Source organism: Microcaecilia unicolor, chromosome 4 (genome assembly GCF_901765095.1).
Source record: "Microcaecilia unicolor chromosome 4, aMicUni1.1, whole genome shotgun sequence".
NCBI lineage: Eukaryota > Metazoa > Chordata > Amphibia > Gymnophiona > Siphonopidae > Microcaecilia > Microcaecilia unicolor.
The window spans coordinates 168,995,296-169,010,001 of NC_044034.1; the positions used below are offsets into that span (position 1 = coordinate 168,995,296).

At 46.2% G+C, this 14,706-nt stretch overlaps 1 protein-coding gene across 3 annotated transcripts in view; it reads right to left on the reverse strand.

The window, feature by feature from the left end:
* The window catches only part of CELF1 (CUGBP Elav-like family member 1), an 84,810-nt gene that overhangs the window by 18,489 nt on the left and 51,615 nt on the right, over window positions 1-14,706 (reverse strand). For all 3 annotated transcript variants that reach the window (XM_030200931.1, XM_030200932.1, XM_030200930.1), the window contains exon 10: window positions 1,069-1,179. In XM_030200931.1, the coding sequence (XP_030056791.1) occupies window positions 1,069-1,179 (111 nt within the window). The remainder of the gene's footprint in view (window positions 1-1,068; window positions 1,180-14,706) is intronic.

The following is a 14,706-nucleotide window of genomic DNA, read 5'->3' on the forward strand; positions in this document are numbered from 1 at the left end:
CTAAGGATTAGGCTTGGAGACCTAGCCAGAGCTGCTGCTGTGTGTGACCACCACCTGCTGAGATAGAGAACATACTGAGGAGTTTCCGGCAGCACATGACCACATATAGGGAGGCAAAAGGATTGCTCTCTATCTCCACCTGCTGGTAGATGGACACAACCCACCAGTCTATGGATTGATCAGCATGATGATATGGAATGTTCTAGTCAATGTGGAAGCTCAAACGATTAAAACCTTTCTTCCCAAGAGCAACTTTTCAATACCTAATACAATCAATGGTCCTAAGCCATGCAGATTATTGCAACGGAATCTACGCAGGCTGCAAAGAACAACTCATAAAAAAACTCCAGACCGCCCAAAATACAGCAGCCAGGCTGATATTCAGCAAAACACGCTTCGAAAGTGCCAAACCACTCTGAGAAAAGTTGCATTGGCTCCAAATCAAAGAACAGATCATCTTCAAAATCTGCACCTTAGTCCACAAAATCATATACGGCGTAGTCCCAGAATACATGACAGACCTCATAGACTTACTAATAAGAAACAAAGTCAGATCATCAAGATCCTACCTAAACCTACACTACCTAAATTGCAAAGGACTGAAATACAAAACAACTTACCTATCCGGCTTCTCCTACATAAGCGCACAACTATGGAATGTGCTCCCAAAAGCTGTGAAAACAATCCACAACCACTTGAACTTCAGGAAATCACTAAAAGCCACCCTCTTCAAAAAGGCCTACCCCAACGACCCCACATAACCCTCTTCACCTACCAACATAGCATGACTATGATCGAACAGGACAACATGCAATCTTCATCCATTCCGACCCTCCACTTATACCTCATACGATCACTATACTACTACTACTTAACATTTCTAAAGCGCTACTAGGGTTACGCAGCGCTGTACAGTTTAACATAGAAGGACAGTCCCTGCTCAACTTTGTATTTCTTATCCACCGACTGGGCAAATGCCTTTGACGGTACTATGTAAGCCATATTGAGCCTGCAAATAGGTGGGAAAATGTGGGGTACAAATGCAACAAATAAATAAATAAATCTCACCTGCTAAAGAACCAACGTTGAGGCCTGAAGTAGCACCTGCCAGTGTCTGTAGTGCTCCAAGTGAAGCCATGGGATTAACAGAGGAGTTATTACTGGAGTTAGGGGAGGAGCCTACAGAGGAGAGGGAATATAGATTTCAGAATAGTATCTTTCTAATAGCCAACAAACTCACATTTGAATCATCAAAGTATATCAACAAATGCCTCTCATCCTATATACCTCACTGCACCCAGACCTATGCAGTAACCGCTGAAATATATTTAAACTGGTAAAATTAAAAACTAGAGAGAGGAGAAAGATCAAAATCTGAAGACATTTGATAAAAGGCATCTGATAATCAGGTAGTTATGATTTATGCCACTCAGTGTCCTCTATTAGTCCCTCTTCTTAGCTTTCTAAGGTTATGTACAATACTCACTACCCTATCTTCACTAGTTACCTGTCCAGTTTTGTTGCCATTTCAACAGCGTTTAACTTTATATATACACAAATCTATAATAAATACATAGTAACATAGTAGATGACGGCAGAAAAAGACCTGCACGGTCCATCTAGTCTGCCCACGATAAACTCATATGTGTATACCTTACCTTGATTTGTACCTGTCTTTTTCAGGGCACAGACCATATAAGTCTGTGCAGCAGTATTTCCCGCCTCCCAACCACCAGTCCCGCCTCCCATCACCGGCTCTGGCACAGACCCCGTATAAGTCTGCCCTCCCCCATCCTAGCCTCTCAACCACCAACCCCTCTTCCCCCCGCCACCCAATTTCAGCTAAGCTTCTGTGGATCCATTCCTTCTGCACAGGATTCCTTTATGCCTGTCCCACGCATGCTTGAATTCCGTTACTGTTTTCATCTCCACCACCTCCCGCGGGAGGGCATTCCAAGCGTTCACCACCCTCTCCGTGAAGAAATACTTCCTGACATCTTTCCTGTGTCTGCCCCCCTTCAATCTCATTTCATGTCCTCTCGTTCTACCGCCTTCCCATCTCCGGAAAAGATTCGTTTGCGGATTAATACCTTTCAAATATTTGAACGTCTGTATCATATCACCCCTGTTCCTCCTTTCCTCCAGAGTATACATGTTCAGGTCAGCAAGTCTCTCTTCATACGTCTTGGAACGCAACTCCCATACCATCCTCGTAGCTTTTCTTTGTACCGCTTCCATTTTTTAAACATCCTTCGCAAGGTACGGCCTCCAAAACTGAACACAATACTCCAGGTGGGGCCTCACCAACGTCTTATACAGGGGCATTAAAACCTCCTTTTTTCTGCTGGTCACACCTCTCTCTATACAGCCTAGCAACCTTCTCGCTATGGCCACCGCCTTGTCGCACTGTTTCATCGCCTTTAGGTCCTCAGATACTATCACCCCAAGATCCCTCTCCCCGTCCGTGTCTATCAGGCTCTCCCCACCTAACACATACGCCTCCCTTGGATTTCTACTCCCTAAGTGCATCACTTTGCATTTCTTCGCATTGAATTTTAATTGCCAAACGTTAGACCATTTTTCCAGCTTCTTCAGACCTTTTTTCATGTTTTCCACTCCCTCCGGGGTGTCCACTCTGTTGCAAATCTTGGTGTCATCTGCAAACAGGCAAACTTTACCTTGTAACCCTTCGGCAATGTCACTCACAAATATATTGAACAGAATGGGCCCCAGCACCGATCCCTGAGGCACTCCACTACTCACCTTTCCCTCCTCCGAGCAAACTCCATTCACTACCACCCTCTGGCGTCTGCCCGTCAACCAGTTCCTAATCCAGTTCACCACTTCGGGTCCTATCTTCAGCCCTTCTAGTTTATTCAAGAGCTTCCTGTGGGGAACCGTGTCAAAAGCCTTGCTGAAATCTAAGTAGATGACGTCCATAGCACGTCCTTGATTTAATTCTCCCGTCACCCAGTCAAAGAATTCAATGAGATTCGTTTGGCACGACTTCCCTTTGGTGAAACCATGTTGTCTCGGATCTTGCAACTTATTGGCTTCCAGGAAATTCACTATCCTTTCCTTCAGCATGGCTTCCATTACTTTTCCAATAACCAAAATGAGGCTTACCGGCCTGTAGTTTCCAGCTTCTTCCCTATCCCCACTTTTGTGAAGAGGGACCACCTCCGCCATTCTCCAATCCCTCGGAACCTCTCCTGTCTCCAAGGATTTATTAAACAAATCTTTAAGAGGACCCGCCAGAACCTCTCTGAGTTCCCTCAGTATTCTGGGGTGGATCCCGTCCGGCCCCATGGCTTTGTCCACCTTTAGCTTTCCAAGTTGTTCATATACACTCTCTTCCGTGAACGGTGCTCTATCCACTTCATTTTCAGGTGTACTTTTGCCAGTCCCTCTTGGTCCTTCCCCAGGATTTTCTTCAGTAAAAACAGAACAAAAGTATCTATTTAGCAAATTGGCTTTTTCTTCATCATTTTCTACATAACGTTTTGCTGTATCTTTTAGTCTCACAATCCCCTTTTTAGTCTTTCTCCTTTCACTAATATACCTGAAGAAGTTTTTGTCTCCCCTCCGTACATTTCTAGCCATTTGTTCTTCCGCTTGCGCCTTCGCCAAACGTACCTCTCTCTTGGCTTCTTTCAGTTTCATCCGGTATTCCTCCCTGTGTTCCTCTACTTGAGATTTTTTGTATTTCTGGAACGCTAACTCTTTAGCCTTTATTTTCTCAGCCACTTGCTTTGAAAACCATATCGGTTTCCTTTTTCTCTTGCTTTTATTTACCCTCCTTACACAAAGGTCTGTGGCCCTGTTTATTACTTCTTTTAGCCTGGACCACTGTCCTTCCACTTCTCGTATGTCCTCCCAGCCCATCAGCTCCTTCCTCAGGTATTCTTCCATTTTGTTAAAGTCAGCTCGCTTGAAATCCAGGACTTTGAGTTTAGAGTGGCCGCCATCCTCTTCTCAGGGTCTGAACTTGCAGGGTCACGGTCTTCATTTGTGAAAAAGGAAGCACCAGGAGAAGCTAAGACAAGCTAAGTGAAAGCTGATAGTTGCTTTACAGAATACTTTTTTTATGCACTATAAAGCAAGTGCTAACAATACAAAACAACTGTGGTCTATTATAAAATTGTTTTTGCTCAAACTTGGGCGTTATAACGTTTAAAGTAGGAGGGTTTTTTTAAGCCACTGATGCAGTCCTGCTCCTACAGCTAAATGAAGCTGGGAGCTTATTGAGGCTTTTTTCCTCCTCACGCTCCTTAATTTTTCTGCAAGTTCAGACCCTGAGTATCTCATGTATTATAGATTTGTGTAGATTAACTAATTTGAAGGGATCTCCCCCTTGTGTTAAGATTTAGTTTATAACTGTATATATAGCCATGTTGTCACTCCACCTCATCTGTTCATGCTAATCTCCTCCTCAACTGCTGTGCACTTTTTTTTTCTGACCCTGCAGCTTACGAGCTGAACAGCCACCAAGGAAATGACCTTCCAGGTCAAGTACTTTAGATGGCAGGAATTCAGTGGTTCAAAAGGAGCTTTCATCAGCTGGGTGAGAACCACGTTGAGATCCCATGACACCGGTGGAGGTTTGACAGGGGGCTTTGACAAAAGCAAATCTCTCATGAAGCAAATAACTACAGGCTGTCCAGAGATAGGCTTACCCTCTACATGCCGATAACCATTAATTGCGCTGAGGTGAACCCTTATGGAGTTGAGACCAGACTCTGACAAGAGTAGAAGGTATTCAAGCAGGGTCTGTGTAGGACAAGAAAGAGGATCTAGGGCCTTGCTGTCAAACCAAATGGCAAACCTCCTCCATTTGAAAGAGTAACACCTCTTTGTGGAATCTTTCCTGGAAGCAAGCAAGACCCAAGGAGGCGAATTCTAAGCTCTCAACATCCAGGCTGAGAGAGCCAGAGACTGGAGGTTGGGATGTAGAAGCGACCCCTTGTTGTGGGTGATAAGGGTTGGAAAACACTCCAATCTCCACGGTTCTTTGGAGGACAACTCAAGAAGAAGAGGGAACCAAATCGGACGCGGCCAGAAGTGTGCAATCAGGATCATGGTTCCGTGGTCTTGCTTGAGTTTCAGCAAAGTCTTCCCTACTAGAAGTATGGCAGGATACACATACAGAAGGGCCTCTTCCCCAATGAAGGAGAAAGGCATCTGACGCTAGTCTGTCATGGGCCTGAAGACTGAGGGACCTTGTGATTGACCTGAGCGGCAAAAAGATCCACCGAGGGGGTGCCCCACACTCAGAAGATCTTGCGGGCTACGCTCATGTTCAGTGACCATTCATGAGGTTGCAATACCCTGCTCAGTCTGTTGGCCAGACTGTTGTTTACACCTGCCAGATAAGTAGCCTGGAGAAACATGCCACGTGACTGCATGCCCAAAGCCACATCTGAACAGCTTCCTGACACAGAGGGCGAGATCCGGTGCCCCCGCTTGTAGGTGTAATACACTGCAACCTGATTGTCTGTTTGAATCAAGACAATTTGGTTGGACAGCCGATCTCTGAAAGCCTTCAGCGCATTCCAGATCGCTCGCAATTCCAGGAGGTTGATCTGAAGACCCGTTTCCTGGAAGGACCAGGCTCCTTGAGTGTGAAGCCCATCTACATGAGCACCCCACCCTAGGAGGGATGCATCCGTCGTCAGCACTTTTTGTGGCTGAGGAATTTGGAATGGTCGTCCCATGGTCAAATTGGACCGGATTGTCCACCATTAAAGAGAATTTCAAAAATCGGTGGAGAGAGTTGGATCACATCCTCCAGATCCCCCGCAGCTTGATACCAGTGGGAAGCTAGGGTCCACTGAGCTGATCTCATATATAGACGTGCCATGGGAGTTACATGAACTGTGGAGGCCATGTGGCCCAGAAGTCTCAACATCTCCCGAGACACTCAAACCATGGACACTAGGAGCAGGAGGTTGTCTGCCCTTGTCTCGGGAAGATAAGCCCGAGCTGTCTTCGTGTCCAGCAGTGCTCCAATGAATTCCAATCTTTGGACATGAGTGAGATGGGACTTGGAGTAATTTATTACAAACCCCAGTAACTCTAGAACCTGAATAGTCATTCGCATGTACTCCAGAACACCGTCCTCCGAGGTGCTCTTCACCAGCCAATCATCGAGATAAGGAAACATGCACTCCAAGTCTGCGAAGCGACGTTACGACTACAGCTAGACAGTTTGTAAACAATCTGATGCCAGGCCAAAGGGTAGTACATGGTACTAAAAGTGCTGTTTCCCAGCCGAAACTGAAGATACTTCCTGTGAGCTGGAAGTATCAGGATGTGTATGTAAGCATCCTTTAAGTCCAGAGAGCATAGCCAATCGTTCTTCTGAAGAAAGGTGCCCAGGGAAACCATCCTGAACTTTTCTTAAACTAGAAATTTGTTCAGGGCCCTTAGGTCTAGGATGGGGACGCATCCCCCCCTGTTTTCTTTTGAACAAGGAAGTACCTGGAATAGAATCCTAGTGCAACGGGTTCGACCACATGGGCCTTCAGAAGGGTGGAGATTTCCTCTGCAAGTACCTGCTTGTGCTGGGAGCTGTAAGAATGAGCTCCCGGTGGGCAATTTGGAGGCTTGGATTCCAGATTAAGGGTGTATCCTAACCGGACTATTTGAAGAACCCACCGGTCGGAGGTTAAGAGAGGTCACCTTTGATGAAAAAACATTAACCTCTCCCCAACTGGCAAGTCATCCAGAACGGACACTTTTACTGTGGCTATGCTGAACTGGAGCCAGTCAAAAGCCCGTCCCTTGCTTTTGCTGGGGCCTTAGGTACATGCTGTTGACGGGAATGAGCGCGCTGGGGCTGAGCCTGGGTAGGCTGTCAGGAAGCCGGAATATAGCATAGGAATAGGGAGCACTCCTCTTTACCCCAAAATACCTCCTAGATGAGGAGGTTGTAGCAGAAGACGCCCAGCAGGAGAGAGAATCCATAGCATCATTGTGCTTCTTGATCTGGTCAACAACATCCTCTACTTTTTCACCAAAATGGTTGTCCCCCAGGCAAAGAACATCCGCCATCTGCTACAGGACCGAATGATCCAGGTCAGAGACATGCAGTCATGAGAGTCTGCGCATCACTATACCCTGGGCAGCGATTGTGGATGCTACGTCAAAAGTGTCAAAAGTACCCCCTGGCCAGAAATTTATGACACGCCTTCTGCTGGCTGACTACCTGGCGAAAAGGCTCGGCCTGCTCCGGAGGGAGGGCATCATCCAAGCTGGACAGAAGCCTCAACGACTTCTGCAAGTGGACGCTCGTGAAGAGCTGGTATGACTGAATTTGGGCAGCGAGCATAGAGGCCTGATACGTCTTCCTCCCAAAAGAGTCCAAGGTCCTAGCTTCGCTGCCTGGGGGCGCCGAGGCACAGTCTCTAGTACTCTTGGCTCTTTTGAGGGCGGAGTCCACCACCATGGAATTGTGGGGTAACTGAGACCTCATCAACCGAGGTTCACTGTGGATTCGATACTGGGAATCAGCTTTCTTCGGGATCACGGGGCCAGACAGAGGGTACGACCAGTTCCGCATAAGGACCTCCTTCAGTACCTTATGTAGAGCAGCCGTCACAGCCTCCCTAAGTGGAGAAGGATAGTCCAGGACCTCGAGCATCTCAGCCCTGGGCTCACCCTCAACCTCCATAGGAAAAGGAATAGTCGTAGCCATTTCCCAGACAAAAGATGTAACGGACAGACTCTCCGGAGGAGATAGTCTCCTTTCTGGTGGAGGGGAAGGTTCAGAGGGAATCCCACAGGACTTGTCAGAAGAACAGTACCTGGGATCTTCCTCTGATTCCCACGAACGTTCCTCTTCAGTATCGAATAAACCTCTCTGAGAGCACTCTGAGACAGAGCCTGCCTCGACACCGAGGATCAACTTCCTCGATGGCGATGTTGAGAGGCTGACGCCCACCTGGACTGCGATGAAGCTTCCTCCACCAACATTGAAGGGGAGTCAACCTGGGTGGCAGCCGACACTGAAGCTGCAAGCGGCACTGAGGACGGGGACCTCACCACAGGTGAAGGGCCAGACACCACTTCAGCAAAGGGTACGGAAGGCGCAAGCACCCCGACACCAAAGCAGACTGGCGCAGCAATCCTTCCAGAAGCTCTGGAAGCAGGGCCTGGATGTGCTCGTCGAGAGCCGCCATCGGAGAAGGCTGCTGGATCGGTGGAACAACCGGTGGCAGAATCTGCCAAGGTTTGGGAGCAGGTACCAGGCTGCCAGGAGACCGATGCATCAGCACCTCCGGTATAGAGGGGGAGCGGTCCTCTCGGCGCTGACACTTCTCAGGTGCTGAGTCCCTCAACGCCCCTGAGCTCCCGGCACAGTGTGTCGAAGGAGATCGATGATTGTGCTTCTTCGCCTTCGCTCAACGCCCGTCGAGACTGCTCGGTACCGATGAGGATGACGTGGAATCCTCACGTCTCCTCGGGGTCGGCCTGCATAATAGGGGGCCTCGGACTGGTGGAGACCCACTCGACACCTCACTGCTCCCAGCGCAACTTGGTCTCTCAGCAGCCATTACCCTCTGCTCCCAACATCGATGCCTCCCTCGATGTCGACGCCAACGCCGCCTTCGGTACTGATGTTGATGGACCGGACCAAACCCCAAAAAGTTTTTCTCGTTGGGCTTCTCGAGACGCACAAGTCTGTTTCTTCATACAAAGAAACAGACTACTAGCAGCTGGGCTATGGTTGGGCCCAAGGCCCTGGAAACAGCAAGAATGAGTATCGGTACCTGAGATGGTCCGGTTGCACAGAGTACAACGTTTGAAGTCGCTGGGTGTCTTTGATGACATGGGAGGAAAAACGGCTTCGGCAAAATCAAACGACACGATTGTGCCAAAAAAGAAAAGGGCACAAAAAGGAGAGAAACCAGACCACGCGGCCTAAAGGCTGGCAGCGTCGAAAAAGAAATACAGCTTAAAATTGAGGAAATAAAATACTAAACGAAAAATAAAAGGAAGAAATCTCTCTCAAAAAAAAAAAAAAAAAAAAGTAAATAAACCGCAAAAACTCACGAAAAGTGAAGACTCTATTCCCAGGTCTAAACGAGGAGCACAGGAGGAGCCTGCCGCACCTCGTTGCAGAAAAGAAACAGACATGCTCGCGCGGCAGCCACGAAATCAGTCCGTGCATGCGCGGTGCACACACACCAGAAGACTCTGGCAAAACTTTTTTTATATTTTGCTCTTGCGAAACGCCAGTTCCCGGGCCAACGCAGATGTCGACCCATATGAGAACAAGCAGCCTGCTTGTCCACGGAAAACCCATTTTATTAAAAAATAAAAAGAGCATATACACACAGACTGCCTTTATAAAATAGGCACTTTTTAAAAAAAAAAAACCATTTCTGTAGGTGTCCTGTTTTAAAAGAAGGAATTAGGGCTTACCTGCTAATTTTCTCTCTTTTGAGTTCATCCAGACACATAGGTATATATGCTCTCCTGCCAGCAGATAAGAGACTGAGAACCACCGACTTAATGATTCACACTTTAGGTACCCTGTGTAGCCCCTAACCTAGTGCTTATCAATCGTTCTGTGGCCGTGACACCATGAATGAGGTCAAATAAAATTGTGTGACCCCCCCCCCCCACCACCACCACCACCACAGGAGGTGTAGAATAATGATGCACTCATGGAGAATCCACCCAGGTTGTTACCCCATTTGGAGTCCCGACCCAAAATGCTTAACCAGTTAGTATTTCAATAACAAAGCAAACAGTAATGAAGCCCCATGAAACCAGGGAGCAAAAAAATCAACTGACAACTGAAATACAACCTGCAGAGAATTCTAAGCTCCTGCAGCAGTCCAATGCAGATGACAAAGATAAGTATAATTTTCTTCTACTCAAGGCTCACATCCTTCCATTCACACACTCTAAGAGCTACAGGTGGGTTCTGGACTGGTCTGGAGAGTCACAAGGAAAGAAAGTTAGTAGGTAAGCCCTAATGTCTCCTTTATCATTGTCCCTCCAGACCAGTTCATACCTATGGGAAGTTATCTAATGAAAACAAACCTGCTGCCAATACCCTAATCCCAAAGGCTGCATTGTCTGACTTGGACATCAAACCTCTAATGGAACATAAAAGAACGCAACAACAATCAAGTAGTCGCCCTGCACATTTCCTATGGTGAAATGAGGCCATGTTTGACTGGCAAACAAGCCTGACTAGCAAACAGAAGAGTGAGGTATACTCAAGGAGGATATCAAGAAGTCTTTAATATTAAACAGCATTACTTACGTCACCAATGTTTTGCCGTTCAGACGGTTTTTGCAGCACAGCCATTTTTTTTTCTTATAGAGGATTATACAGAGGCTCAACAGCCAGGATCTTGACTTTACTTTTAAGTTTTTGTCTTTTCGCTACAACGTAAGAGATCCATTTGACCCGAGGCAGGCCTTTGTGCTGAAACATGGCCGGGTCAGGTTATTTTTATGCTGTTTAATATTGAAGACTTCTTGATACTCTCTTTGAGTGTACCTCACTCTTCAGTTTGCTGTTCACCTTTACATGAGGACTTGTCCTCCTCTTTTTTTTTTTCGTTAAACAAGTCTGACTCCTAGCAGAATTGTATGTCAACGCCATCCAACAGGCCACTGTTGTCTTAGACACTGCTTCCCCCTTCTCAGTGCCTTCAATCAACACAAAGAATGCAATCCAATGAAATTCTTCTACCCTCATCAAATAACAGGACAAGAATCTTTGGACATCTAGCCAGTGAAACTGCCCTAACGCTGTACCTACCAGGAACACAGTTCAATGTAAGATGCATAAACAATGCCTCTTGAAAGGGCTCAAAGGATGCCTAAACTATCACTGACAGGACCAAATACAAATTCTATGGAGAACCACTGGGCGCCGAGGTGGATGCAAGAGCTTCATGGCTCTCAGAAAATGCACTACATCTTTGTGAGCTGCTAAGGACTGACCAAGAACCCAGCCTCTAAAGCATGTTATCTGCATTCAGGGAGGCCAAGACCAACCTTTTGTCCAACTTGTCCTGCAAAAAAATCCAAAATCTCAGCCACAGACAACTTACTACTACTATAAATCATTTCTATAGCGCTGCCAGTCATATGCAGTGCTTCACAACTGAACATGAAGAAAAAACAGTCCCTGCTCAAAAGAGCTTACAATCTAAATCAGGACAGACAGGACCAATAAGGATAAGGGTAGGTTAGACAGAAGGACACATAGGGAAAGGGACTATTGAAGAGAGGAAGACAAGATAAAGGTTACGAGCAAGTGACAAGTTAGGAGTCAAAAGCAGCATCAAACAGGTAGGCCTTTAGCCCGGATTTGAAGACGGCCAGGGATGGAGCTAGACATAACGGCTCAGGAAGTCTATTCCAGGCATAAGGTGCAGCGAGATAAAAGGATCGGAGTCTGGAGTTAGTGATGGAGGAGAAGGGTGCAATTAGGAGAGATTTGCCTAGTGAACGGAGTTCCTGGGAAGGAGTGTAGGGAGAGATGAGGGTGGCGAGGGGCTGCAGAGTGAATGCACTTTTAAGTCAATAAGAGGAGCTTGAATTTTACACGGAAACGGATAGGGAGCCAGTGAAGTGACTTCAGGAGAGGGCTGATATGGGCATAACGACTTTGGCAAAATATTAGTCGTGCAGCAGAATTTTGAACAGATTGAAGAGGAGAGAGGTGGCTGAGTGGAAGACCTGTGAGAAGCAAGTTGCAGTAATCTAAGCGAGAGGTGATGAGAGTGTGGATGAGGGTTCTGATAGCGTGTTCAGAAAGGAGAGGGCAAATTTTGGCGATATTATACAGAAAGAAACGACAGGTTTTAGCAATCTGTTGAATATGTGCAGAGAAGGAGAGGGAGGAGTCGAAGATGACCCCAAGGTTACAAGTAGATGAGACAGGAAGAATGGGGGAAGGGGAGCGGCTGGTTTAGGTGGGAAGATAAGGAGCTCAGTTTTGGACATATTGAGCTTCAGGTGGCAGTGAGACATCCAGGTAGCAATGTCAGAGAGGCAGGCAGATACCTTGGACTGGATTTCTGGTGTGGAGAGGTAGATCTGGGAGTCATCAGCGTAAAGGTGATACTGAAAACCGTAGGAAGAGATCAGAGCACCAAGGGAGGAAGTATAGATGGAGAAAAGGAGAGGTCCTAGGACGGATCCTTGAGGTACACCCACTGACAGCGGGATAGAGGAACAGGAGGATCTACCAGAGTATACACTAAAAGTACGCTGTGAGAGTTAAGAAGAAAACCATGAGAGAGCAGAATTCTGAAATCCAAGTGAGGAAAGCGTATCAAGGAGTATGCTGTGATCAAGTGTCAAAAGCAGCAGATAGATCGAGAAGGATGAGGATAGAATAGAGACCTTTGGATCTGGCCAGGAACAGATCATTGGAAACTTTAGCAAGCGCTGTTTCAGTTGAATGAAGGAGGCGAAAGCCAGACTGAAGTGGATCAAGAATAGCTTGAGATGAAAGAAAGTCAAGGCAACGGCGATGAACAGCACATTCAAGTATCTTGGAAAGGAAAGGGAGGAGGGAGATGGGGCGATAATTGGAAGGACAGGTAGGGTCCAATGAAGGTTTTTTAAGGAGTGGTGTGACTACGGCATGTTTGAAGGCATCAGGAACAGTCACAGTGGAAAGTGAAAGACTGAGGATATGACAGATAAAACGGATGACAGTAGGCGAGATAGTGTTAAGTAGATGGGTGAGAATAGGATCAGAGGAACAGGTAGTTAGTTTCGAGGAGGAAAGAAGATGGATTTTGAGGAGTTCCATCCCCTTTATTATTTTAGTCACTCTTTTTTGAACCTTTTCTAAATTTCACTACATCTTTTTGAGATACGGCAACCAGAACTGAACACAACACTCAAGGTGCGGACGCACCATGGAGCAATACAAAGGCATTATAGTAGTCTTTTCAGTCTTATTCACCATCCCTTTCCTAATAATTCCTAGCATCCTGTTTGCTTTTTTGGCTGCCGCCAAGATTTCAACATATTATCTACGACACCCAGATCTTTTTCTTGAGCGCTGACCCCCAAGGTGGACCCTAGCATCAGGTAACTGTGATTCAGATTATTCTTTCCATGTGCATCACCTTGCAATTGTCCACATTAAATTTCATCTGTCATTTGAACGCCCAGTCTTCCAATTTCCTAAGGTCTTCCTGCAATTTCACAGTCCGCACGTGTTTTAACAACCTTGAATAGTTTTGTATCATCTGCAAATTTGATCACCTCACTCGTCGTTCCAATTTCTATCATATATAAATATGTTAAATAGTACCAGTCCCAGAACAGATCCCTGCAGCACTCCCCTATTCATTCTCCTCCATTGAGAGAAATGACCATTTAATCCTACCCTCTGTTTTCTGTCCAATAACATAAGTACATACATAAGTACATAAGTAGTGCCATACTGGGAAAGACCAAAGGTCCATCTAGCCCAGCATCCTGTCACCGACAGTGGCCAATCCAGGTCAAGGGCACCTGGCACGCTCCCCAAACGTAAAAACATTCCAGACAAGTTATACCTAAAAATGCGGAATTTTTCCAAGTCCATTTAATAGCGGTCTATGGACTTGTCCTTTAGGAATCTATCTAACCCCTTTTTAAACTCCGTCAAGCTAACCGCCCGTACCACGTTCTCCGGCAACGAATTCCAGAGTCTAATTACACGTTGGGTGAAGAAAAATTTTCTCCGATTCGTTTTAAATTTACCACACTGTAGCTTCAGCTCATGCCCTCTAGTCCTAGTATTTTTGGATAGCGTGAACAGTCGCTTCACATCCACCCGATCCATTCCACTCATTATTTTATACACTTCTATCATATCTCCCCTCAGCCGTCTCTTCTCCAAGCTGAAAAGCCCTAGCCTTCTCAGCCTCTCTTCATAGGAAAGTCGTCCCATCCCCACTATCATTTTCGTCGCCCTTCGCTGTACCTTTTCCAATTCTACTATATCTTTTTTGAGATACGGAGACCAGTACTGAACCAATTCCTAATCTACACCAGAACCTTGCCTTCTATCCCATGACTCTAATTTTTTCAGGAGTCTCTCATGAGGAATTGTATCAAAAGCTTTCTGAAAATCTAGATACACTACATCAATCGGCTCACCTTTATCCATATGTTTATTCACGCCTTCAAAGAAATAAAGCAAATTGGTGAGGCAAGCCTCAGCTGAACCCATGCTGACTCTGTCCCATTAAACCAGGTTTATCTACATGTTCTATAATTTTATTCTTTATAATAGTTTCCACTATTTTGCTCGGCACCGACGTCAGGCTTACCAGTCTATAATTGGCCACTCTCTCCAGTCTTCAGGTACTATGGACGATTTTAACGACAGGTTATATATTACTAACAGAAGAGCAGCAATTTCATGCTCGAGTTCTTTGAGTACCCCTGGATGTATGCCATCCAGTCCAGGTGGTTTACTTCTCTTTAATTTGTCAATTTGGCTCAGTACATCTTCCAGGTTCACCTAGATTTCTTTCAATTCCTCCTCATCACTCTTGAAAACCATTTCCGGTACAGGCAAATCTCTTACATCTTTTTCCGTAAAGACAGAAACAAAGAATTCATTCAGTTTCTCCGCTATGGCCTTGTCCTCCCTAAGCGCCAATTTTGCTCCTTCGTGATCTAACGGTCCCACCAATTCCCTCGCAGGCTTTCTGCTTCTGATAT